The 25,396-nt window shown below is 49.0% G+C and overlaps 1 protein-coding gene across 9 annotated transcripts in view; it reads left to right on the plus strand.

Moving 5' to 3' along the window:
* The window catches only part of UNC79 (unc-79 homolog, NALCN channel complex subunit), a 198,914-nt gene that overhangs the window by 111,772 nt on the left and 61,746 nt on the right, over positions 1 to 25,396 (plus strand). For 4 of the 9 annotated variants that reach the window (XR_009547198.1, XM_060180972.1, XM_016190803.2 and 1 more), the window contains exons 23-33: positions 1,259 to 1,416; positions 5,070 to 5,251; positions 6,586 to 6,787; positions 7,959 to 8,138; positions 9,718 to 9,783; positions 16,223 to 16,509; positions 18,417 to 18,599; positions 19,159 to 19,324; positions 21,530 to 21,679; positions 22,252 to 23,460; positions 24,936 to 25,040. Coding sequence is in view for 8 of the 9 variants with exons in the window: in XM_060180972.1 (XP_060036955.1) it covers positions 1,259 to 1,416; positions 5,070 to 5,251; positions 6,586 to 6,787; positions 7,959 to 8,138; positions 9,718 to 9,783; positions 16,223 to 16,509; positions 18,417 to 18,599; positions 19,159 to 19,324; positions 21,530 to 21,679; positions 22,252 to 23,460; positions 24,936 to 25,040 (2,888 nt within the window). In the remaining variant the exon portion in view is untranslated. The remainder of the gene's footprint in view (positions 1 to 1,258; positions 1,417 to 5,069; positions 5,252 to 6,585; positions 6,788 to 7,958; positions 8,139 to 9,717; positions 9,784 to 16,222; positions 16,510 to 18,416; positions 18,600 to 19,158; positions 19,325 to 21,529; positions 21,680 to 22,251; positions 23,461 to 24,935; positions 25,041 to 25,396) is intronic. The other 5 variants (XM_060180977.1, XM_060180973.1, XM_060180974.1 and 2 more) reach the window with 3 other exon arrangements.

Raw genomic sequence — 25,396 nt, forward strand, 5'->3', positions numbered from 1 at the left:
TCAAAAGATACTAAGCTATCATTTTTTTTCTTTCTGTTTTATTGGATAGGCCCGAGAGGGCTGGGGCTATAGAGAGGGAGAGAAACGAGACACCTGCAGCCCTGCTTCACTGCCTTGTGCACGATGACATATGCACTTAACTGGGCGTGCCACCACCTGCCCCGCTTAGTGTTTTATCAGTGATTTAATGGTGGTTAGCAGAATCAGAGCTCTGTGTCCCCCTCCCTGCAGGAGGAACTATCCTAGTTCTCCCAGGGTGACAGATATGGGCTGACTTTATTTCTATGTGCATATATATGATGTCCCCCCATTTTTCTGCAGTCCCCCCTTCACTTCCTTTATCTATTTCTGAGTGTCCTTCCTTTTACCTCTTCTCTCTCAGATTAGTGAAGCAGTGACTGACTTCCTCTGGTGCTAAGCCAGTATTTGCCTGGAGGAATTTACTCACTCAGCTTCTTACCTGCCTTCTCTAGTCCCGTCTGTCTTGTCCTCGTGGTGTTGGGAACGCAGCCCAGGTGCTCACACCTGCACAGCGCACAGCCTCCACTGAGCTGAGCTGCTTCCCTGGACATCTCAGTTTCTGACTGGAAATAGAATTGCCAGTAGACATTGAAAATTGAAAAAAAATATTTTTTTCTTAGATTGCTGGGATATTTTGAGAGAAATGAAATACTGTCCTGGGTTTTCACAGAACCTTCAAATGACCATTAGAGTCTTACTGGAATTTAGAAAGTACTGTTTTGTCTTTGAATATCTACATCCCCACCTGTAAGATAGTGTGGCGACTAAGAGAAGAGAAGCCTGGTTGACGCCTTCCTTTCCTTTATTTCTGTGTATATACAGATAATTTCCCCCCACTTTTTCCTACAGTCATACCTTCACTGAAGCAGCTCAGTGCTTATTGATTGATTTTAAAAAAATTTTATGGGCTTATGTACATTATTACTCTAGGCACTTTGGGAATTTACAGGGTAGTGTGGAAGGGGGTGAGTACTATGTGTACAAAAAATGATAACCATTATGATACAAAGATGAAAACTGTTATTTTAAATGAGAGACAGGTGGGGAGAGAGACAGAGACACTAGAGCACTGCTCACCGCTGGCTCCTGGTGGAGCTGGCTGTTGAGACCGGGACCTCTGGACTTGAGGCATGTAGCTGCCAGCTGTGCTAGCTAGGCTTCTCTTAAATTCAGACACTAGGCGTTCTTTCCAGAAAGGCTGTCGTAACTATGACCACTTTGCGCCTTGACTCCCTAGCCTGTGGAGAGTCGTCAGATCCGAGTTCTCCCAGTTGTCTTCGCTGGCAGTCCCTCTCCTTCTCCATGCTTTGTCACTTCCTCATGGTGCTGACATCTTCTGGACAATCATAAATGGCAACTTCAACAGCAAAGACTGGAAGATGAGGTTTGAAGCAGGTATCTCTGTGTTTGCTTGACATTTCTCTCTGGGTCACAAGGTAAACCAGATGCCCTGTCATGACACCTGTTTTTGGCTTTCTTTTTTCCTTCCCATCTTTTTAATAAACACTGTCCTAATCACTCGTGGGCTTTGTTTGTTCATTTTTTGTGGTTCTGCTTAGCTGAGCCATCTACCTTCATGGCGCTGTTTTGGACACTGAAGCCATCTGGGCTTGTCTCGAGTAGGTATAGTCCATGCCCGATTCCAAGTGTGTTTATGATTTGTTCCTTGTGTTTAATTGAATGGGCCGTGGCTTGAGTGATAGTATAGTCAACCTTCTGGATTATTTGCACCAGAGTAACTGAGAATATTTGCTAAAAATATAGAGGATTGGGTTCTAGCCTAGACTTCTTGAATCAGAATCTGTGTGTGTGTGTGGGGGGGTGAGCATAGGAACCTACATTTTAATTAAACTCTCCAGGTAATTTGGCAAAATTTGAGACCCTCTACTGATGGGTGTTTGGCACTGAAGCCTTAAGGACCCAGCCTGGCGTTCTGATGGGTATAATTCTCTCATGCTCAGGATGGCAGGTTCTCAGAGGAACACGCCTACTATGTTCTGTTCGGCTTCCCCGTCACTCTAGTCTGCTAGCATCTCATTCTTAGCCGGAGTAGCACGGTGTGTGCCTTAGCAGAAGCAACTCTGCGTATTTCAGTGTCTCCACAATTTCACCATGAAGCAGGAATTCCACTAGGCAAATTGTCTATTAGACTGCAGAGCTCAGAACCCAGCATCTGACTACTCCAAAGAGCTCTTACTTTTTAATTCCCTCTGAATCCTAGGGGACGGTTTGTTTACATGATATAATGATGGCGTCGAGAATTAGAGGGAAGTTTTCCAACAGAAAACTAGACGGTGTTAGCAACGTTTTATAGGAATCCAGACATAAACTAGGCAGACTTGCCTGCAAGCTTTCGTCCCAGTCTGAGGATAAGACTGTTGACAACCTGAGTCATGGCTCGGATTACGCCATCTTAATGTTAAAAAACGAGCGTGGATTTTCAGTGCCCAGAGAGTTGAAGCCAGAGACTTAAGGGACGGTTACAGCCGCTGTGGCCCTGCCACGCGTTGCAGCCTCACGCCTTCTCCTCTTGTGTGCACCCGATGACATTTTCACCTTGCTTTCTGCTCCCTTGCCCACATCTGCCATTCTCACTCTCCGCCTGGAAATCTCTCACACTTATGCCAGGCCTGGTCATAAGTTGCTTTTGTTTGCTCCACCTTCAGCTGCTTCCTTGAGCTACACTCTTCTCTGGTTTTGCTCCATAGTGGAAAGTCTCACGTCTATCCCCCGACCTCCCAAAGCATTCTAGTTATACCTCGCTAACGGCACTTACAGCTTTCACTGTTACATTGCAGTTATAGTTGTACCTGTCTTATCTCTTTTAGCTGACTTGACTTTGAAGTCAAGACTTGTGAATGATTCATATGTTAGTCTGCTCGGGCTGCCATAACAGAATTCCATAGACTGGTGGCTTAAACAACAGAATTTATTTTCTCACAGTTCTGGAGGCTGACAAGTCCAAGATCAAGGTGCTGGCCGACTTGGTTCCTTGGTGAGGGCTTTCTTCCTGGCTTGTAGATGGCTCTCTTTTGACACACACACACACGCACACGCACACGCACACGCACACGCACACACACACACAGAGAAAGGCAGCGTTCTGGTTTCCCTCCCTTTGGGGCCCCACCTTCTAGACTTCTTGGGAACCCAGTTACCTCTCAAAGGCCCCACCTCCAACACCACACTGGTGGTTAGGACCTTACTGTGGTGATGTGGAGGAGACCCCAACATTCAGTCCATGACAGTTTATTTCTCCATTGACTTCATCTCCCCAGTAACTGAGGTCAGTTCCTAATTATATGTATCTACTTGTATATGTGTGGTATACACATATTTTAAGAATTGACTCGGTAAATTTTTTTTTCATCTTATTTTACTTTCTTTATTGGGGAGTTGATGGATTACGGCTGTTGGTAAAAATACATAGTTGGTACATGTGTAAAATTTCTCAGTTTTCCACAATCTGGTGAATTTCTTGACTAAATACTATATGTACGAGTCATTTTGGGAGCAATGGAAGCTTTAGAAAATGGCTCCCGATTGCAAGAAGATCTCAGTTGATAAGACAAGACAGAAATGTGTAAAAAGCCATAGAGGTATGAATACACTTCAAGGCCACAAGGGTAGACACACCATCTAGCTCTACAAGAACACACTAGATAGTATTCATAAATATTTACTTTACCTACTTGAGAGAGTGACCCCGAGTCAGAGCCCTGCTCAGCTCTGGTGTATGGTGATGCTGGGGATTGAACCGGGCACGCTGGAGACTCAGGCATGAAAATCAGGCATGCAGAGCCATTTTGCTGTCTCCCCAGTCCACTAGACGGTATTTTTGCAGGTGTGCATTGCATAGGAAGGACACTAGGAGCCCAGAGGAACCTGGCACAATGGGTGGGTGTTAGCAGCAGATTCTTTTTTTTTTTTTTTTTGCCTCCAGGGTTATTGCTGGGGTGCTGTGCCCGCACTATGAATCCGCTGCTCCTATGGCTGTTTTCTTCCATTTTATTGACAGAGAAAAATTGAGAGAGGAGGGAAGACAGAGAGGGGAGAGAAAGATAGACACCTGCAGACCTGCTTCACCACTTGTGAGGCAATCCCCCTACAGGTTGGGAGCCGGGGGCTCGAACCCGGATCCTCACTCCGGTCCTTGCACTTCGTACTATGTGTGTCATTGCCTGGCCACTGCTGCAGATTCTTTAAGATTGGCAGAGTGTTGGTAAACAGAACAGAACAGGAAGGAAACTCCAGGTTTCCTGTACAGCGCAAGCCAACCACTGAACTGTCTGTGCATGACACGCCTTGCTAGCTTCGCTGTGCTTCAAACGCCCAAGAGTGACTGGAAACACTTCACATAGACTTAGAGAGAGCAAACATCTGTCCTGGAAGGGTGCATCTGTCTCAGAGAACATGTGACTTCTGGAGCCCTAGGAGGACCGCTTGTCACGTCACGTGATGACATATAAAATGTGGAACATGGCGTCTAGAACCTGGGGCCTGGCCTCCCCCCTCCTTTGTGGTCTGCAGAATGTCTGAGCACTGATCACAGGAAGTGAGCATGCAGGCATTCTGAGGACTTTGAAATGCAGTTGTAAGATAAACAAAGGAAAAGACCATTAAAAAAGAAAAAGACAGCCCAGAGCCAGTCAGGGCCGTCCCACAGACGGAAGATGTCAGAGATGAGCGGGGATGCTGGAGAAGGCGGCATTAGACTTCCCACTGGGTCCGTCCACCTTCTGCACCCCATAAAGATTGTTGGTCCATGTTCCCAGAGGGATAAAGAATAGGGAACCTTCCAGTAGAGAGGATGGTATGTAGAACTCTGGTGGTGGGAATTATATGGAATTGTATCCCTCTTATCCCACAGTCTTGTCTGTCATTATTAAATCACTAATTAAAAAACAGAATTTCCACTTGGTGTTCAGAATCAGCATGCAGGGGCTTATTGGTAACCTTCTCACTATGGGTTCAGTTCTCAGATGGTCTAAATAAATGTGAACTCCCCCTGCCCCCCCCCCCCCCGTCCTCTGCCTTTTGTATTGCAGTGGAAAAAGTGGCTGTAATCTGTAGATTTCTGGACATCCACTCAGTGACCAAAAACCACCTGCTGAAGTACTCCCTGGCTCACGCCTTCTGCTGCTTCCTGACGGCTGTGGAGGATGTCAACCCCGCGGTGGCGACAAGGGCCGGCCTCCTGCTGGACACCATCAAGAGGCCCGCGTTGCAGGTGATAACCTCGGCGTGTGCCCTCTGCCGGGGGCAGTGTGGGGAGGGGTAGTTCCAGAAGCTCTTCCAAACCGCTGAGCTGTCTGTCTGCCACACTGACACATATGCCCCATGGCTGCAGGCGCCCAGGCCAGGAGAAGCACCAGGACCAGGACCACATTTGACCAGAGCCCTGCTTTGACTACTGTCAGGACTTTCCTGTTCAGTTTTTGTCCCGGTACTAATGTTCTTCTGGCAGATGTAACTGCCATATAACGTTTTTTGTGTGTGGAAGATTTTTAAAAAGCATCTTGCTTATGAATCCGCTGCTCTGGGTGGCCATTTGTTTCTATTTTATTGGATAGGACAGAGAGAAATTGAGAGAGGAGAGGGAGATAGAGGAGGAGAGAGAAAGACAGATCCCTGCAGCCCTGCTTCTCCACTTGTGAAGTGACCCTTCTGCTGGTGGGGAGCGAGGGCTCGATCCCAGGGCCTTGTGCTTAACCGGGTGCGCCACCACCTGGCCCCACTCCGTTGCTGTTCAAGGCAGGCAACAACCAACGCATCTCGCCTCACTAGATGAAAGTTGGGCGAACGAAGAGGATGGTGGCTACGTTAGAGGCGTAGCATTTCATTCAGTTAAGAGAAAAGCTCAGGGGTGAAGCCCTCACATTACAGTGTGCACGGACCTGGGTTCAACCCCCCAGTCCCCATCCGCAGGGGGAAAGCTTCACGAGTTGTGAAGCAGGGCTGCAGGTGTCTGTCTCTCTCCCTCTCAACCTCTCCCTCCTCTCTCAATTCCTCTATTTTTATACAATAGTAAATAAATAAAAAAATCAATAAAAAGATTGCATTTGGGGGAGAGCGTAAAAAGTGAAAAGAGGAGACTGATTTTACCACGGTAAAGGGGAGACAGTCTGTTCTAATGCTGCTTTTAATTAATTAATTAATTAATTATTTTGTAAAGATTCCATCTTCCAGTCATATCCCAAGAAGACACTTTACTGTGTCTTCTAAAACTTAGCTTTGAAAGTGTGCTTCTCCTAAGAGAGATGACAGACACTAACAAGGGAACTTTGGTTTGTGGGTATTGGATTGCCATTATTGAAGGCCTCAGAGAGCAGCATACATGTACTTCACTGAGATGCTGTAGGCTTCTGAGGTGGTCAGCACTGAGGAGAAGGTCCTCCTCTTCCTCTGATCCTACCTGAACTGTCAGGAAGGACTCCAGTGAGACCTTGAACGCAGTGTTGGGGGAGTGGGTGGCTGAAGACGCGCTGGGTGTGTTTGTCTGAGGGAACCATGATGCTTCCGTCTGAGCCTCCGTTCTCCTCTCTCCCCCTTCTCTTCCCCCAGGGTCTGTGTCTTTGTCTGGACTTCCAGTTTGATACGGTGGTTAAGGACCGACCCACAATACTGAGCAAGCTGTTACTCTTGCATTTTCTGAAGCAAGATATTCCTGCTCTGAGCTGGGAGTTCTTTGTCAACAGATTTGAGACTCTTTCTCTGGAAGCCCAGCTACATTTGGACTGTAACAAAGAGTTTCCTTTCCCTACAAGTAAGTGAAATAAGAGATGCTTTAGAGGTCCTTTGACACTGACAGGACTTTACTGTGAAGAGACTTTTTTTTTTTTTTTTTTTTAGATAGAAACAGAGGGAGAGAGGGAAAGACAGCACTAAAAAAATCTTTCCAGTGTGAGGCTGGTCTCAGACCCAGATCATGTGCCTGACAGGGAGGTAGACTGTCCCACTGAGACGCCTTGCCAGTGCATTTTAGGTCTGCTCCCTTCCCTCCCCGCCCCTTCCCCCCTTTCCCTCTCCCTCTCTTCCTTTCTCGTGCTCTGTCTTAACAGCCCTATCCTCGTGCTTGCTAGAGAGGCAGAGACACTCAGCACGTGGTTTGAGCTCGCTGCAGACGATGCCGTAGCTGCCTGTGCTCAGTCCAGCACGTTTCCAGCGAGCAGTTGCTGTCGTGAATCCAGGGGTTGTGTTCTGCTCTTCCCGAGTCTGGGTCCTTCTCATCTCTTTGTGGATCCACGGCAGCCATTTGCGACTGTGCCACCCGAGTGCCGTTCACTCTCTGTGTCACAGCAGTGCTGAGCAAGTGGGTGGGATATACTTGCACCTTGCAAGTTCACTCTTGCACCCATGCAACTCTGGATGTGCAGGGAAGGATCTGGGTACTCAGCTGTTTATCCAGCGGTCATTTGATTATCTGGTGCCAGTGGAAAGATGGTGAGTGCTGGCCATGACCTCTCCATGGGGCGTGGAGCAGGAACCAGGGCCAGGCAGTGCCGCACCTGGTTAAGCATGCACATTACAGAGCACCAGGCCCTGGGTTCAAGCCCCTGGTCCCCACCAGCAGTAGGAAAGCTTCACGAGTGGTGAAGCAGGGCTGCAGGTGTCTCATCTCAACTTTTCTCTCTATCTATCCAATAATAAATAAAAATTGAAAAAGGTTAAAGAGAGAGACGCACATCACCACACCACTCCGTCATCCACGGAGCTCCACCAGCCCACCCATGATGTTTCCCTGTGGTGTGGGGCTTGAACCTGTGCCGCTTACACTCGGGCGGCTTGTGTCCTCTCACGCAAGTCACGACTTCTTAGAAGGAACCTCGTCTTTGAGAGGAGGATGACTCACGTATCCATGAAAGATGTGTGCTGGTATTGAAAGTGGAAAGGTGAATGGTTTCACCCTGGCTGTGTCTCACTGCTTCCTTACCCAGCGATCACTGCTGTCAGGACCAATATCGCCAACCTCAGTGACACGGCTCTGTGGAAGATCAAGAGGGCACGCTTCGCAAGGAACCGGCAGAAGAGCGTGCGCTCGCTGAGAGACAGTGTGAAGGGGCCGGCCGAGTCCAAGAGGGCTCTTTCCCTCCCGGAGACCCTGACCTCCAAAATCCGTTGAGTATCTCTGTCCATCCTTCCTCTCGAGCAGCTGTGGAATGTCTTTCTGAGGCTGACTTGTCTTGTTGAATGTTCGCAGAGATAGTGTGTTTAGCAAATTCAGCTTGTTCAGGTTTGCCCTTCAGATCCTGGGGGAGGTGGGGTGTCTCCCCAGGGGCCCAGCGGCTTTCTCCAGGTGCTGGGCAGAGCAGGCCCTGGTTGGGCAGTTGGGAAGGGGAGGGGGCGGCGAGTCCACTGCTGCTTGGCATGAAACGCAAATGAAGCCTTTGTTCCTGACCCCGGAGTCTGTAGGCTTTTGCCACCAGCCTGGGTGAGACCCAGGCACCAAGGAGCAGGGAGGGGAGGAAAGAGAAGTGTGGGAGGTGTTGGCATGAGGTGGTAGTGGCAGAACAGTGACAGTTGCTGCCTGTGGAAAGAGAGGTTGAGGAGAAGATAAATGCTGCCCAGTGCTATCAGCTGACTTGTAAACCAAAGCAAACGTCATTAACAACATTAACAAAGACCAAGTCTTTAAGAACACTCATCTTCTTCAGGTCTTTTGGGCCTTGCTCTCTTAAAGAGAATAAAAGGTCCCTTCAGTTATCAAGTGACTACATGAACTCTACTTTCAGTGGCTCATGAATGAACAATAATTAAAATGTCATAACTAAACCATCCTATGGTAAATAAATACAATTAGATGTATTTTTTAAAAAAAAATTTTTTATTATCTTTATTTATTGGATAGAGACAGCCAAAAATCAAGAAGGAAGGGGATGATAGGGAGAGAGACAGAGAGACACCTGCAGCACTGCTTCACCACTCGCAAAGCTTTCCCCCTGCAGGTGGGGACCGGGGGCTTGAACCCGGATCCTTGTGTACTGTAATACGTACGCTCAACCAGGTGATCCACCACCCATCCCCCAGTTAGATGTATTTGTAACTCATGCAACTTGATAAAGTAATTTTTAAATAGCTGCTGTGAAGTTAACAGAACATCGTAAAGATGTTTCTTACCTAGTCAAGCTGAAATGTTTGCTTTCTCATTGACATTACTTAGAAGACAGCTTTCTGTCACATAACCATTTTGGATCATAAATATGATTTGGTGTGTGTCATTTTCTCTGGGTTTTATGACAAGCTATGAAAGTGTGACATTTTGAACGCTGAAAGAGTTAAGGAAGGCGCTTTAAGCAACCAGAAGTCAATTTTTTTTTTTTTTAGGGAACAAAGAGGACTGATTATTGGTGTCCATTTCCAATGACTGGTGAGAGTGCTAAGCCCCAGCTCCTAGGTTAAACATTAACATTTCTATAAGAAATTCAATAACTGAACGGTTTGGATGCGGCAGTCGGTCTGCTGTTACTTGCTGTTCATTGACTCAGAGGACAATTCTCAAGACTATGAAGCTTTGTTCTTGACATTATTCAGATATGGCCACAAGCTTCTGTGGCATAAGCCCCTCCTGTCTCTGTGCTGTTAACTACAGTTAGGGAAACCAAACTTGCCCCTACTATGCAATGCAGTTAGAGTATGTTTTCTAGGGTCAAGTTGTTTTTAATGCTTGTTTAAATAGAGTTGTTGTTGATTTTTAAGCTGTGAGGTTGACCAGGCATGAGCAGTCTGCTCCAGCTCTCGGTGGGACACCTGACCAGACGCCAGGTGGGTACTTCTGACCTTGAAAGGCCGTGTGCAAGTGTCTATCACAGGTGGACAAGGTAAAGACTGCGGTGTCTCTAACTGGACCAGAGAAATGTGCTTTGGGTTTGCGAGCTTGAAGCATTCACTGCAGGTGCCCAAGCATGTGAGCCCCCAGCACAACCTCTTTCCCTCTGGAGATGGTCCAGTGAGAAGCGTCACGCTGCCCACGGAAGCCCTCTTCTCCTGATGGCCACTGTGACGAGAGGTCCACACAGACTCCTGTTTGCATGTGTATCCACACGTAGAAATACTGTGCCCACTTCATCTGCTCTAGGGAAAGCTTACATTTCATGGCATTTACAAGGTTGTTTGTGAACCCCATAATTCACGCACCCCTTAGCCTCTCCCGGTTCCTTGCAGCTCTGCATGCCTGTCTCTCAGAGCAGAGAGGACCGCCATTGTGTGGGAGCGTCATGGGATTGGACTCATCACTTCATGTTACATGACAGAATGTAGCCTGTCCTGACATGTCCTAAGGACTGAAGGACTCTGACCAACTCAAAGCTACCGACACACGGGGTCCTGGTCGTGCACACTCTGTACTTGTCAGGAGCAAACTTGGTGCCTGCTGTCACGCATCATGGTATAGACAAGCTGTGGCTTTTCTCATTGTAAGGATAGTTTGAGGGGGCCAGGCGGTGGTGCACCTGGTTGAGCACACATGTTATAATGCATAAGGCCTGAGGTTTGAGTCCCTGGTCCCTACCTGCGGGAAAGCTTTGTGAGTGGTGAAGCAGGGCTGTAGATGTCTCTCTGTCTCTCTTCCTATCACCCCCTTCCCTACTGATTTCTGACTGTATCTATCCAAGAAATAAATAAAGACGATTGAAAAAATTTAAAAAAAAGAATAGTCAGAATGTTGCCCATGTTCTCAGAAGGAATGTAAGGTGTTTTTTTTTCCCTGACTTCCTTGTTTTACTTTTGTTCTCCTATAGAAGCAGACTTGATTGGCTTATCTAACTGTCTTGTGGCGCATAGTTGGGTAGAGCGTGGTATGGTTCCGTGTACAGCACAACAATGTGTGACTGAGAGGGGTCAGGATAAAGCTAGACACCATCTGTCCCCTTACAGTGGCCAGTTTTTTCCCAGTGGTGAGAGAAGCAAGGGGTTGTTTAAGAGCATGAGTGTTATGTGCTATGAAAGGGTTGCTAGAATGAGGCATAGCTAGGAGTGGGAGGAAAGGGGAGAGAGAGGCTGCCCCAAAGGCTCTCTGTGTAGATTTCAAGTGCTAACTAGAGGAGTTTTCTTTTTTTTCAATCGATGAGAAAAAGGGCAGGAACTACTTCATAGAGTCCCTCTGCCCTTTTTGGTGTATCACTCACATCTCAACTGTGCTGGGATTTTGCTTTTTAAAGTCAAAAAGCAAGAACTTCTGACCCTCAGCTTCATCACAGACGTGAGGTCCATCCCACTTCCTTTCTCAGCTCAGCCTTTCTGTGCTGGGTCTTAGGCAGTTTCACAAATTTACCTTAGTTTTAGTGTGTCTTTTTGTTGTTGTTGTTGTTGTTTTGTTTTGTTTTCCTTAAGCTCAATTGAAAAGCTAACTTTTAATCATTACTTTTAATCATTTTAACAGTACAGCGGGCGGGGGTGGCATGGGGTGGGGTAGCCAGTGGTGTACCCCGTCCAGTGCAGGCACCCCTACCCATTTCCACCTGTGGGGGGCGCTTCACAGGCAGTGAAGCAGTGCTGCAGCTCTGTCTCCCCTATATTCCTCTTGCAACTCAATTTCTGTCTTTATGAAAATAAGAAGAGAAAATGACCACTGGGCTTGATGGATTCATCATGCAGGCACCAGACTCCAGCGATAATCCTGGTGGCAAAATTAAGAAGACAGACAGACAAATAAATACCAATCATCCAACTGAAGAAGTCCTGTCTCTTCTCTTTGGGAAAATGTATTCATATATTTTTTGAAGTTATGAAAACCTGTCACACATCTTATTGTCCCAATGGAAGTGGGCAGATGGAAAAACAGATAATAGTGCTATTTTTATTATCCATGAACTAAAGCATCTGTAAACAGAGTTCATACAGCTTCATCATAAGCAGAACTTGCTTAGCTGTGAAATCAACTGGCTCAGCTTCGGAGACACTCTCAAACTAGCGTTTCGTCCGTTGCATTCTTATTTAGTGGGTACTGTATGTTCAACCTAGGGGCCAAGACACACCAGGACTGTCATAAGACTGTGCTGGGTAGCTGAAGGTAGGAGTTGGTGGGAGGCAAAGAACTTTCTATTTAACAGCATTTTGGTTGGGTGCGAACAGTAAATTCCTCTGCATAGGATCTTGTACTGATGGGGCCTGAGATTAAGCTGATGCCTTGGGATTATTCTGCAAGAGAGAGTAGAAGGAGAGCTAGAGATGCAGAGAGAGGCAAGACAACTGGAGCCCTGCTCCACTTCTCAGAAGCCCCCCCTGCTGGTGGGGTCTGGGGGCTTGCATCTGGGTCTCACACGTGGTCATGAAACTCTGCCGAGCACATCACTGCCCAGCCACTGTAACACTGCTCTGAGGTTGGGGGTGTTCATGCTCATGCCGACTCTGACATGAGGCCTCAGTCTGGGTTTGGCGCAAGGCTCTGTTCTCTCCAGTCTGCAAAGAAACGCTAGAGTTCTTGGTTAGAGAAGCTCAATAAGGGAAGGTCCCGGCTGCAAGGCGGCTCAGTTAAAACTCCTTGGATTGAACTTTCCTGCCTCCTTCCCAGTGTCCTGGCCTCAGACCGCAGTTCCTTTTCTTCTTCTTCCTAGAGAAGATTTATATTGAGTGATTTCTTTCTTTTTCCCCCCTTTTTTGCCATCAGGATTATCGCTGGGGCACGGTGCCTGAGTTACAAATCCCCTGCTCCTGGCAGGCATCTTTCCCCCATGGTTGTTGCTGTTGTTATTGCTGCTGATGTTGCTGTTGTTGGATAGAACAGAGAGAAATCGAGAGAGGAGGAGAAGACAGAGAGGAGAAAGACACCTGTAGACCTGCTTCACCGCCTGTGAAGAGACCCCCCTGCAGGTGGAGAGCCGGGGTCTTGAACCAGGATCCTTGCTGTGGTCCTTGTGTCCCGACCCCCATATTGAATAAGTTCTTCCCCCACTAACTTGCATGACTTTGTTGGTGATGGAAGGCCAGTGAGCCAGTTTTGAGTTGTTTCTGCAGGTGTGTTCTTCTTTGAAATGCCAGTGTCTATGGAACAAACATGTATCAAGCCTTGCTGCAATTGGGAATCTGAATTGTGCGGAGATACACGAGAAATTCTGTGTCCTCACGTCAAGTAAAGGACAAGAGCAGATTTTCCTCCAGGCTGAGAGTCACAGTGTCACAGGATGGTCACGTCCAGAGACACACAAGAAACAGTGGAAGCCCATGGGTAGCCTGGCTACTTGGGGACATAGTTATAGACACTTGAAAAGCTATGAAGGAGAATCTCAAGTGTGGTCACAGCATTTTAAAGAGTCACTCAGTCATTTAAATTTTTTAAAATATAATTTTTATGGGAAAAGTTAAGGCTGCACACTTTTTAAATGAATGTATGCTTGCAGTGGGAAGAAGTTTTGAGATATTTGAAGATGAAGTTTGATGGTTTCTTTTCTTTTTCTTTTTCTTGGTAGCATAGAGAGATATTGAGAGAGGAGGAGAAGACAGAGAGGGACAGAGAAGGAGAGACGCCTGCAGCCCTGCTTCTCCGCTTGTGGAGCGTCCCCTGCAGGTGTCTGTCGAGACAGAGAGGGAGAGAGAAGGAGAGATGCCTGCAGCCCTGCTTCTCCGCTTGTGGAGCGTCCCCTGCAGGTGTCTGTCAAGACAGAGAGGGAGAGAGAAGGAGAGACGCCTGCAGCCCTGCTTCTCCGCTTGTGGAGCGTCCCCGGCAGGTGTCTGTGAAGACAGAGAGGGAGAGAGAAGGAGAGACGCCTGCAGCCCTACTTCCCTGCTTGTGGAGTGTCCCCGGCAGGTGCAGGGACTCAAACTCGGGTCCTCATGCCAGGTGCCTGTGCTTCACCAGGTGTGCCCTGGCCCTGATGACTTGTTTTCTAGACTTAAACTAGTACAGAGTGAAGCAGGGAGCTGATGTCCTAGTTTGGTCTAGTCTGAAGTCTCCTGGTTTCTGCACTGTAAAACAAACGTCAAACTTCTCGAGGGTTCCCTAAACCCATTTAAGATTTTGGGACTTTGGAGAAGCCGACATGGACTGGGGGCGACTTGTCAGACCTTGCGCAAGACCTGCGCTTTCTGGGACCTCTCCTCAGGGCTCTGGTGACTGGTAGATGAAGCCACCACTTGCACCCCAGCTCCCTGGAGCCCTACAGGGAGTGCGGAGTCACGCTTGTCACATTCGAGGCCCAAACTTGTCAAAGCAGCGGCCTCCTTTTACCTGGAGAGTGACACTCTGGGCAAACTCAAGATGAAATATTACTCATTGTTGATAGCTCAGTAGGTTGGTTTTTGTTTTGTTTAATTCGGATTCACACCACATTGTTTAGACATTAATTGTAGCATGTAACAGTATCTCACATTTCTGGTTTCTTGTTAAGTAGGGTGTTTCCCATTCATTTTTTTTTTCTGGCAGCTGACTCAGCCTTTTTAAAAATACTGATGATATTAGCAATCTATTGATCACATTGCTTGTGGAACTGTAATAAACAAGTCCCAGGCTTTATATGAGTTAATTTTGGCAGACGTTTTTCCAAAATATATTGCAGATTGGGAGTAGACAGCATGTTTCTGCGAAGAGACTCTCATGCGTGAGGCTCCAAAGTCCCAGGTTCAATACTCCGCACCACCATAAGCCAGAGCTGAGCAGGGCTCTGGTGAAAACAAAACAAAACAAACAAAACAAAAAACCCAACAAACACCACACTGCACATATCTGTCCCTCTGAGACGGGAAATGCTGCTGACGTCTGGGGTCGTGACCGACAGCTTCGCCTGTGTTAGAGGCTCTTACACTTAACCGACTGACTCTTCACTAGTCGCCTATGTTTCCATCTTGGTAAATCACTTTGGAACAGACCAGCATTCTGATCACCTTGGTAAACAGACGACCAAGAATGTGATTTCATAGGTGTTTCTAAACTAGCAAACTGAACGAGGTGAGGCCCCGACTCCTGTCACTGATCCAGAGGAGTTTTGGAGCTGGGGACACTCCTTCCCATTGTCCCCTGTGACATTTGCTTCTCTTCTCTTGCTGTTGTCCTTGAAGCCTGAGATTTCACTGAGTTGGTTGAGGAGTGGAGGGATGTCAGCTGCTGGGAGCTCTGTGGTGTCCTTTGCACCGCAAGCAAGCACAGTGGCCTCGACCCGGCCTGTGACCAAGCACAGTCACCACGTAGCAGGACTTCTTCCTCAGAAATGAGAACGTGGGTGAGCTGGCAGAACTGCTCTCAGTGAGAAAAGCTGATGTTTGCCCACAGAAAGCGAAGACTGCAAAGGATATCCTGCAAAGCCCCCAGGACGAAGAGAGTTCAGAGTCCTCCCAAGTGCTGAGCCATCCCAGATCAGAAGAGGCAGGAAAACAAGTGGGTCAGGGTATAATTTCTCACTTTGAGAAGCCACCAAGGGCACCAGGCAGAGGATACACTGTTGGCTCACACTGCCTACTCATGAGAGGACCCGTGTTCAACTCCCAGCACCACCAGTAGCCAGAGCTGAGCAGTACTCTGCTCAAAAAAGAGAAAAAAAAAATGGAAAAGAGAGGGAAAGCACTGAGCAAGGCAGCTTCAGGGAGCTCAGCAGATGCGGTCATTGCTAGGTGCGGCCGGGAAGGTGAACCTGGGACGAGGGCAGCTTTTCCTCCATGGGACATCGTCAGGCTCCTGCCGTCCACTTCCCTCTGTCTGCTCCACCCACGTGCCTTTGTCAGCACGTCCAGCAGAGCTATGATTTGCTGATTAGAATTTGGATAGTATCATCCCAAGAACAGGAAGTTTAATTTTCTCACGAGCTGAGTTGTGAAGACAGCCGAGTGAGATAATAACTTAAGCCAATTACGGAACGTGTACTTTTGAGCTCGGTAGATTTTAGAAGATTGTTTTGTTGTTGTCCTTACTCTCTGTGCTCGTTTCACCACGTGGACAGGAAGTGTCTTTGTCACTGAGGCTAAATACTTTGCCAAGACGCTGAGAACATTGGCTACAAGCGAAGTTTACTCTGGTGTATGCTGGCCTCTCAGAAGCCATCTTGCTTAGGCACACCCCATTTCTATTTTCACCCTCCTTACTCCTGGAATGCTTACTTGGTGGACATTCACATCCACTCCTGGACTAAGGCTTGATTGTGCTTCTGTGTTTGTTTAGAATAGAGCCTTTCAGTGTGCAGTGCAAGCAGAAACACTGGTGCTCTATCAGTGTCGTGAGATGTTAGTGTCGCCTTGCCTGCAGGGAGCCACCCACTAATGTTCTCTTTTGTACCGACAGGACAACAGTCCCCCGAGAATGACAACACCATCAAGGACCTGCTCCCCGAAGACGCTGGCATCGACCACCAGACGGTCCACCAGCTGATCACAGTGCTCATGAAGTTTATGGCCAAGGACGAGAGCAGCGCGGAGTCTGACATCAGCAGCGCCAAGGCCTTCAACACGGTCAAGAGGCACCTGTATGTCTTACTTGGCTACGACCAACAGGAAGGCTGCTTCATGATCGCTCCTCAAAAAATGCGCCTCTCAACATGCTTTAACGCATTTATCGCAGGAATTGCTCAAGTAAGTGTGCAGTGACTCTCAGCAGTGTGCCTTTGGCTTGTGCTAGTATGGCAGTGTGGGGGGTAGCAGCCGCTAGTCAACACGGGTTGAGTATGGTGGTGTGGGAGATAGCAACCTCTAGTCAACATGGTCGAGTACGGCAGTGTGGAGGGTAGCAGCCACTAGTCAACAGGGGTCAAGCATCGCAGTGTGGGAGATAGCAACCTCTAGTCAACACGGGTCGAGTACGGCAGTGTGGAGGGTAGCAGCTGCTAGTCAACACGGGTTGAGTATGGTAGTGTGGGGGGTAGCAGCCACTAGTCAACACTGGTTGAGTATGACAGTGTGGGAGGTAGCAGCTGCTAGTCGATACGGGTCGAGTATGGCTGTGTGGTGGGTAGTAGCCGCTAGTCAACACTGGTCTAATATGGAAGTGTGGTGGGTAGCAGCCGCTAGTCAACACTGGTCGAGTGTGGCTGTGTGTGGGGGGTAGCAGCCTCTAGTCAACACGGGTCGAATATGGAAGGTGTGGTGGGTAGCAGCCTCTAGTCGATATGGTAAAGTATGGCTTGTGTGGGGGGTAGCAGCTGCTAGTCAACACGGGTCAAGTATGGCTGTGGGGGGGGTAGCAGTTGCTAGTCAACACGGGTCGAGTGGAAGTGTGGGGGGACATGGGGGAGCGTGGAGGTAAGTCTCGGCAGTTGGTGCTTTGAGAGGAGGCCAAGGCTCTTCTGGGGAGGGCGCTGGTATTGTTGGCCATCTAAAAAACACTTTTTTGTTATTGCTGCTAGGCTCATCGCAAGGGTTCGATGCCTGATGGTGAATCCACTGCTACTAGCACCCACTACCCCTTTTTTTTCTTTTATTTGATAGGAGAGAAATTGATAGGGGGTGGAGAGACAGGGAGAGAGACAGAGAGACACCTGCAGCCCTGCTCCACCACTTGTGAAGCTCCCTCTGCAGGTGGGGACTGGGGGCTTGAACCCAGGTCCTTCCACATTGTAATGTGTGTGTTCACCCTGGTGCACTACCGGCTGCCCTCTTTGGCTGTTTTTAAGTGCGTGTCTTAGTGGTGTTAAGTCTGTTCACAGAGCTATGGATAGCCGTCTCTCCCCACTCCTGTTCATCTGGGGTTTTTTCAGCATTCTGCGCTGGAATCTGCTGGTTGACCAGTAAAGGAAAGTGCTTTTCCTTATTCCCCGCCCCCCCCCCCCCCACCTTTGGCTCAGTGCCTGCATGACAACTCCATTGCTCCTGGCAGCCACTTCTTTCTTTTTTCTTTTGAGGGTGAGAGACAGACAGAAAGAAAGAGGGTAGCAGAGACCGACAGAAGGAGAGATACCTGCAGCACTACGGCACCACTCTTGCAGCTTGGCTCCTGCAGGTGGGAGCCAGGGGCTTGAACTCAGGTCCCCAAGCATGGCAGCGTCTGTGCGGGTCAGCACCTGGCCCATGTGAGGTTTTCCTTCCCAGTCCTTTCAGACTTCCGGAGGGGTGTTGAGTGGACTATGTTACTCACTCGTGTCAGTGCTTCGTTGCTGTATCTGTCCACTGCTCCGAATCACTGCTTTTCCTGTGGCGTGTGGCGTGCCTCTGCCAACACCTAACTTCCCATCTGAGAGACAGCTACACACTTTGCTCCCGCCTCCTCTCGTCCCCGAAGAGCTCGGAGATGAGCCTCCTCTCGCTTGAGACAGCCGAGCGAGAATCCCTGTGGGTTCAGGACCCAGACACGGGATCAGTGGGTCAGCAGGGGCTGCGCTGAGTCCTGGCCGCTCCCCTGTGCGTGCCAGTCACCGCGGCCACTCTGGGAAAGGCCCGTGGAGCGCTCTGCCCCGCTCTTTCCCAGGCTTCCCTTTTGCTCCGCGTTGGCTTTGCTGGTGTCCGTTGCCACTCTCCTTCAGCTATTAATTGTTTTCCTCTTCCAGGTTATGGACTATAACATTAACTTGGGAAAACATCTCCTCCCCCTGGTGGTTCAGGTGCTCAAATACTGCTCTTGTCCTCAACTGCGGCATTATTTCCAACAGCCACCCCGCTGCTCCCTCTGGTCCCTAAAACCGCACATCCGGCAGATGTGGTTGAAGGCTCTGCTTGTCATCCTTTACAAGGTGCGCTGCTCGTGTCACTGCCTCTGGGGTGGGCGGCTCTCTTGGGATGGACAGTGCCCGAGAGCTGCTCTTGACGGCCTCGTGGGGCAGTGCTAACTTGCCCTTCAAAAGAACGATCGTGATGGACAGTTAGTGTTGAGAACCATGAGCTACTGGGATGAGAGCGGTGGGGATTCTTAAGGATGTTATAAGCAGAAATGCGGAATGCTGGGACGTTGACCTGTGGCCTTTGTTGCTGCTCAGACTCTCGTAGTTGATCTAAGTACTAAGTGATCAGGTCAGCAGACAAAGAGAAGAGTCCAGACTGCATTCCTGCACCGGTGCTCATGTCAGGTAATTTCCAGATAGCCATTTGAACTCGGAACTGGCATCCATGCTGGTCACAAGGACAGGCCATGTGCATGGCCCCTGAAGAGCAAGGCTGTGATGAACACGCCTGCCCTTGTTTTTCTTTTATCTTCAGGAGATACTGAGAAAAGCGAGCAGAGCTAGACTAAACAGCAGACTTAGCCTTTCAGTAACCGCCGACACCTCTCTCCTCCTTCCTTCTGTTGAGCAGTATCCGTACCGAGACTGTGAGATCAGCAAGGTCCTGCTGCACCTGATCCACATCACAGTCAATACTCTCAATGCTCAGTACCATAGCTGCAAGCCCCACGCCGCTGCCGCAGGGCCCTTGTACAGTGACAACAGTAACATAAGCAGATACAGCGAAAAGGAGAGAGGTACGTGGCTCGGCTCCCTTCTCTCCCAGACGCACTTCTCTCGCATGCCACACTTTTCTCTCCAGTGACAGAGAGAGCCTGAGGTGTGCCCTGCACCCAGGAAGTCACGTACCATGTACTGTTTCATCAGGTTTCCCACTTCCCCACGAATGCCATGGCTCTGGTTTTTCGTGGCGTATTCAAGGGCAATTTACTAATAATGTGCCCTGAGAAAAAAATGTCTTGTGAGTAATGGCCTGCTCTATGGGCAAGGAGAAAATCTGTAAGGCTTTCCCTCTGCGTTGGAAACACCTTGCTCTGGGTCTGTGAACTAAGTCATGACTGTCACTTACTGAAGCTATAGCCCAGGTCTCTGACTTGTCTCTGAACTGCATGTGCATGGATTGGAATAGAATTTTCATTTGCTGAGGTGGCTTTTCAGAGCCACCTTACTCCAGAAAATCCACTGAAGCCTCTGAAATTAAGTAGCTTTGCCGTGTGGGTTTGAATGCTCTCCAGTACTCACAGGCAGACTTGCGAAAGGTGACACCATCTCATTCAGTCTTAGGAGAGAGCCACGTGCCCGGTGGCTGTTTGTGGTGTCGGTACAGTCTCACTGGGGCGGAGTGCTCTGGGACCTCTCAGTAAGATGGGTGCGGCCACTATGCCACCGTTTGTTTATTACCGACGTATCTGAGAGTCATGTCGACTGTAGACAGAACTGATGGAACGAACGTCTTTAAGTTTAAGGACATTCAGGCCCTTCCTGATGAAAAACTTGTCGGGTAGTTTAGACCCTAGTTTAGGGGAAATTGCTCAGACTTATTTAGATCAGGGCCATCCTCGATGCGGGCTCAGTATTTTGGGCCACTTACAGGTGAACCTTTCTGAGTGGGAGGCACCACCTTGGTCTCTCTGGCTCCATCATCTGTAGTGCAGTTGAAGAATTAGTCCTGACTTACACAGCCACGTAACAAATTGTGTTCCACGGGAAAGAAATTCAGACAGGTCATAGTGTTACAGCTCTCCCGAAACACAGGACTTGATAGGCATTCTTGTTTTTGCAGAAAGTCCCTGGGGACTCTGTACCATTCTGCTCACTCATACTTACTGAGCTGGAGAGACTGGGGTGCTTGCTTTAGCTGACATCTTCTGCTTCGATTTCATGGACTTACACAGTCTTTTATTTTAAGAGAGGCTTTATCCTTAAAGCCTAACTCGAGAAATTTTAAGGAATCATACCTGAGTTCTGTTTACCGCCCCCCATAGATATAAGCAAGTACAGGCCGACGGCCATAACTTAGCGGTGTCGCCCACCCCATACTGGAGGGTAACCTCAATCACTGGGGTAGTAAGTGAACCCCGTAGCCTTTCCTCTGGCTGCTTTGGACCTGGTTTGGCCTTCCCAGAGAGTGAGAGAAGGAAGTTTTGTCGAGTGAACTACATGGACTGCAGTGGAGCAGCCCTTCCCTCCCTGCTTTGGGGCCCACCTTTGGCTTCAGAGTGGCCAAGTAGGGATGGCAGAGGTCCCGGTGTGCTGAGGGAGCTTCACGAAGGAGAGAGTCCAGGGTAGTGCCTCAGACCGAGGGAGCGGAGTCCGGAGTCTCAGAGACGTCTGCTCTCCTTCAGCAGGGGAAACGCTCTTTGCTTTTCTTTTGTTTACTCTTTCAGTCCATGATCACTTGCGGAGCTTTTGGGGTTCCGGTGGCTTTCCTGAGCATTTCTGTGTGCTGTGTATTTCATTGCCAAATGTAGAGTACAGTATTTTGCATTCACAAAGTGTAAGGTGCATGCACTGTTAGGCTGTGTCTATACCAGTTCTCAAACTCCAGCAAGACATGTATTTTGTGCAAAGGGCAGGACTGCTCATTCTCACCAAAGTGGTCTGAAAAGTCACCCAAAGTGGGCATATTCTAAGGTGCCCTGGGCTTCCTTGTTGATCTGCTTTTATGAGCGTTGGGAAAACTTGCCCTCACAGACTCAATTGGATGTTGAGACGCCTCTCTTGAAAGGTGCCAGTGATTATGTGAAGGTTGAGTCTGGCCCTGGGGCAGGTGGGTATCCCTGTGCCTGGACAAAGCACCGCACAGCCCACAGCTAGCCCGGGGACTGGTGTGGAAACCACCCCACCTTGCTCTGCGAAATGCCCCGCGAAATGCTTGTGTAGACACAGCCTAGGAGAGAATAACCTCTCAAGTGTAATTTTGACTTTCTCTCCCCAATTAGAAGAAGATAGTGTTTTTGATGAATCTGATATTCATGACACACCTACTGGACCCTGCAGTAAAGAGTCTCAGACTTTGTTTGCAAGACTGAAAAGGATAGGCGGCAGCAAAATGGTGAAATACCGGCCGGTTGAGATGAGTGTTCAGAGAAGTATGAATTTTTCCTCCTAGTAACTCATGCAGAAATGTTGTACTCTACCATTTGTTTTGGGGTGAAATCTTAATTTTATTCTGTTCCCACACATTTGAATGCCGTTACTCTGATATATGTACGTGCGAGCATATATCTGTATATATACACAGCCATATATATACGTGACTGGTGGACGCATCACCGACACCATGGTTGCCCAGAGGGCCATTTGCTTAGTTCATTTGTTGCCAGATGTTTGCTTCTCTTTCACACGATTTGAACACAGTCTGCTCGGTTTACCTCAACCGAATGTGACCCCTGCCCTTCCAGTGCACAGTGACTAGCACTGAGCAGTTAACCTGAAGCCTGTTTTGGAGATAAGATCTTAAGCTCTCCTTTTGCTTTCCCTCCTCCCAAAGGCTCCTGGTTTGGGGAGTAGAATGAGCCTTGCAAAACACATAGCCAGAGTTAGTGTACTCTTGGTGGCCCCGGGTGGTTATTAGGGTTTGTGGCAGTCGTAGCCCAGGTATGAGGGGAAGGACGGTGAGGTCTCTGAGTGAAACAGTACTAGCTTTTTCTGTTTTAATCAGGTGAAATAGAGCTGGCTGAATATAGAGAAGCGGGTACATTGCAAGACAGCATTCTGCACTGTGTGAGAGAAGAAAGCGTTCAGAAAAAAAAGCTGCGCTCTTTAAAACAAAAATCTCTTGATATAGGGAACGCAGACTCGCTCTTGTTTTCATTAGACGAGCACCGTAGGAAGTCCTGCATAGACCGCTGCTGTGACATAGACAGAGCCGCCCAGGCTGCCTATATCCTGCCCAGACAGCCCGACCCAGGACATCCCCGGCAGGACTCAGCTACGCGGCCTGACGGCTCTGAGGTCCCTGAGAACCCAGCCCTGGGAGGCTTTCCAGAAGCCCGGAGGCCTGTGATTCCGGAAGTGAGGCTGAACTGTATGGAGACGTTCGAGGTGGAAGTGGATTCTCCCGTGAGACCCGTCCCCAAAGAGGATTTGGATCTGATAGACTTGTCCTCAGACTCAACCTCAGGGCCCGAAAAACAATCTGTGCTCTCCATGTCGGACAGCGACTCTCTGCTGTTTGAGCCGCTTCCGCCTCTGCGCATAGTGGAGAGTGATGAAGAGGAGAACATGGAGCAGGGGGACGAGGGTGCCCCTGGCCTGGACACCGTGTCCCCCCCGCCCCTCCCCAGCCACCCCTCAGTCCTCAGCCTGAGTACAAGTCCCCTGGTGCAAGTCAGTGTGGAGAATTGTTCCAGGGACTTCTCTTCCAAAGACTCAGGGAACAGTCTGTCGGCGGGCGACCTGGATGCCATACTCATCGGCCTGGAAGACCCCTCAGACTCTGAGGAGCTCTCCAAGTCTGAGGAGCCTCAGGACTTCTCCTCCGGCAGCCCCCTGACACTCAAACAGAAACGAGACCACCTCCAGAAGTCTTTTGCTCTCCCGGAGACATCGCTGGATGACAACCCCGAGCCCAGCACCGAGGAGAGGCTCGGTGGGCAGACGCCAAGTTCAGGGGCCAAAACCGTCCTCCTCATGCTTCCTGATGACACCGAGGCCCCCACGGGTGGGGAGAAGCCCGACATCAGTGCCAACTTAGACATGGAGCAGAATTCCCAGAGGAAGGTGGGGGAGGAGGGAGCCGAGGAATCGGAATTTAAGATCCAGATTGTTCCCAGGCAGAGGAAGCAGAGAAAGATCGCCGTGAGTGCCATCCAGAGGGAGTACCTGGACATCTTCAACATCCCAGACAGACTGGCAGAGCAGGACCCAGGTGAGCCGGGCTCGCCGCTTCCTCCCCTCCGCCTACATGGGGTGTGCCTGCCGTCCAGTGTGCACCCAGCTCTCTGGTGCCCAGGGTGGCCCTAAAGTCCGCTCACTGGGCGTGTTGGGTTCAGAGGGGACACGGCTCTGTGCGTGTTTTGTATTGGCTGTTGCTCTGCTCTACTGCCAGTTCCTGACCAGCTTAGGGAGTAAGGGTAGTGGTGGCCATAGGCCTTCCAAATAGCGTTTTGCCTCCTCAGACAGAAAAGCGTGATTTCAGCTCTCTTTTCACGCCAGCTGTGCTGTCATGAGCTATGGTGTCTACAGAAAGAACAGACATACAGGCTTAAAGCAGAGCTCGGTGGCGAGGCATTGGCTGTAGGGTCATTTGGGACGATGGCTGATGAGAAAGCCCAGTTTCTGCTGTCTGCTGGATACTTTCTACCATCAGCCCCCCACGCAGAGCTGTGACACTGTCTCCCAGCCCACTCCCCACTGCCTTTCATTCTGTGGCCAAACCAGGTTCTGGAAGTTCCTTCCAGTAGGGCAGCTAACTATACTCCCCGACATGTTGAAGCCTTCTGTTCCCTTTCTTCTCTGGAGAAGTGCTGTTCTAACCTATGGTTTTTGGTCTTTATGTCTCTCCTTGCTGAAGTCAAAGGCCCCAAGTGGAAGGACTTTGTCAGGTTTGTCTGCTGACTGTACTCAGTGCCCAGCCCCGTGTTGGCAAATACTTAGTGAGCGGGTGAATGGTATGAGTGGCCAGTGCAGCATTTGCTGCAGATGGGGAGACCCTGGATGGCCGTCCTTTAAGCTAGTAACTGTGCAGCTCTTCCAGATATTTTTGTATTGTCTTCAGCTGGATATAAGTGGAGGACTTCAAGATGGAGCGAAAAGCACCCTGACACTAGTGATTAGGAAGAAGTATCTTCTAGTGAAGACGTTTCTTTAAAATGAAAAATTCGCCACTACTTTAAAAGCCTTAATGGTCTTTCAAGGAATGCATGAAATTAGCTTCCAGCCATCTGGGTTTACACTAGTGGTGGTCCTGCTCTGCAATAGAGCATAAAATTGAGGCGGAGAAGGCAAAGAGAGGGCACTGTGTGTATTTTGACTATGTGATGGGGGGTACTGGAAGTGGCAGAGGCTTGGACATAGGTGCCACGTGCAGGCCATGCTCCTGGGAACTCTGGGACCAGTGTTTCCAAGAACGTAAAGGGTGGGGGAGACAGCATCATGGTTCTGCAGAAGTCCAAGGTTCACTCCCCAGCACCACCAGAAGCCAGAGCTGAGCAGGGCTCTGCATTTCTCTTTGTGTCTCTCTGTATCTCTGTCATTAAAACAGATAAACAACTTAAAAATTAGGGGTAAGCTCAGCAGGCACACTGACTTAAATGAGTGTATCAGGTGGACAGATCCAGGGAAGTATCTTGAACTTGCTCTTAATCAAGAGCCCCAGGTTTTAAACAACATTTCTGTTTGTAGATCCTTCTACGAAAGGACTTTCAGCTTTGGAAATGCCTCGAGAGTCCTCCTCTGCCCCGACGTTAGAAGCAGGCCTTCCTGAAGCAAGTGGCCACCCAGTATCAAGTAAGATTTCCTTGATGGTCATTTCACCTGCACAGTGACTTTGGAGCACTGCTCTCAGTGTTGGCATTCCTGGGGGAGATTCTGAAATATTGTGTCTGCTTTCTTGGTGACAGAGACCCTGACATGTAGACCCATTTCTATCAGCATCTCAAGAGATCGACATATGTTTGGCCAAGGTCCAAAAGAAATGGCTTAAGTTAACTTTGAATAGCCCCCATCACTGACAAAAATATTACCTAATTTACTATGAAATAAATCCATCAGCTATGTCACAACCCCCAACCATGATCCTCTGTGGATCTGAAAATAGGAATGGCATGAATGTTACAGGAGCTGTTGGGGGCAACTCTCTCCTC

The sequence above is a fragment of the Erinaceus europaeus genome, chromosome 22 (assembly GCF_950295315.1).
Source record: "Erinaceus europaeus chromosome 22, mEriEur2.1, whole genome shotgun sequence".
NCBI classification, from domain to species: Eukaryota; Metazoa; Chordata; class Mammalia; order Eulipotyphla; family Erinaceidae; genus Erinaceus; species Erinaceus europaeus.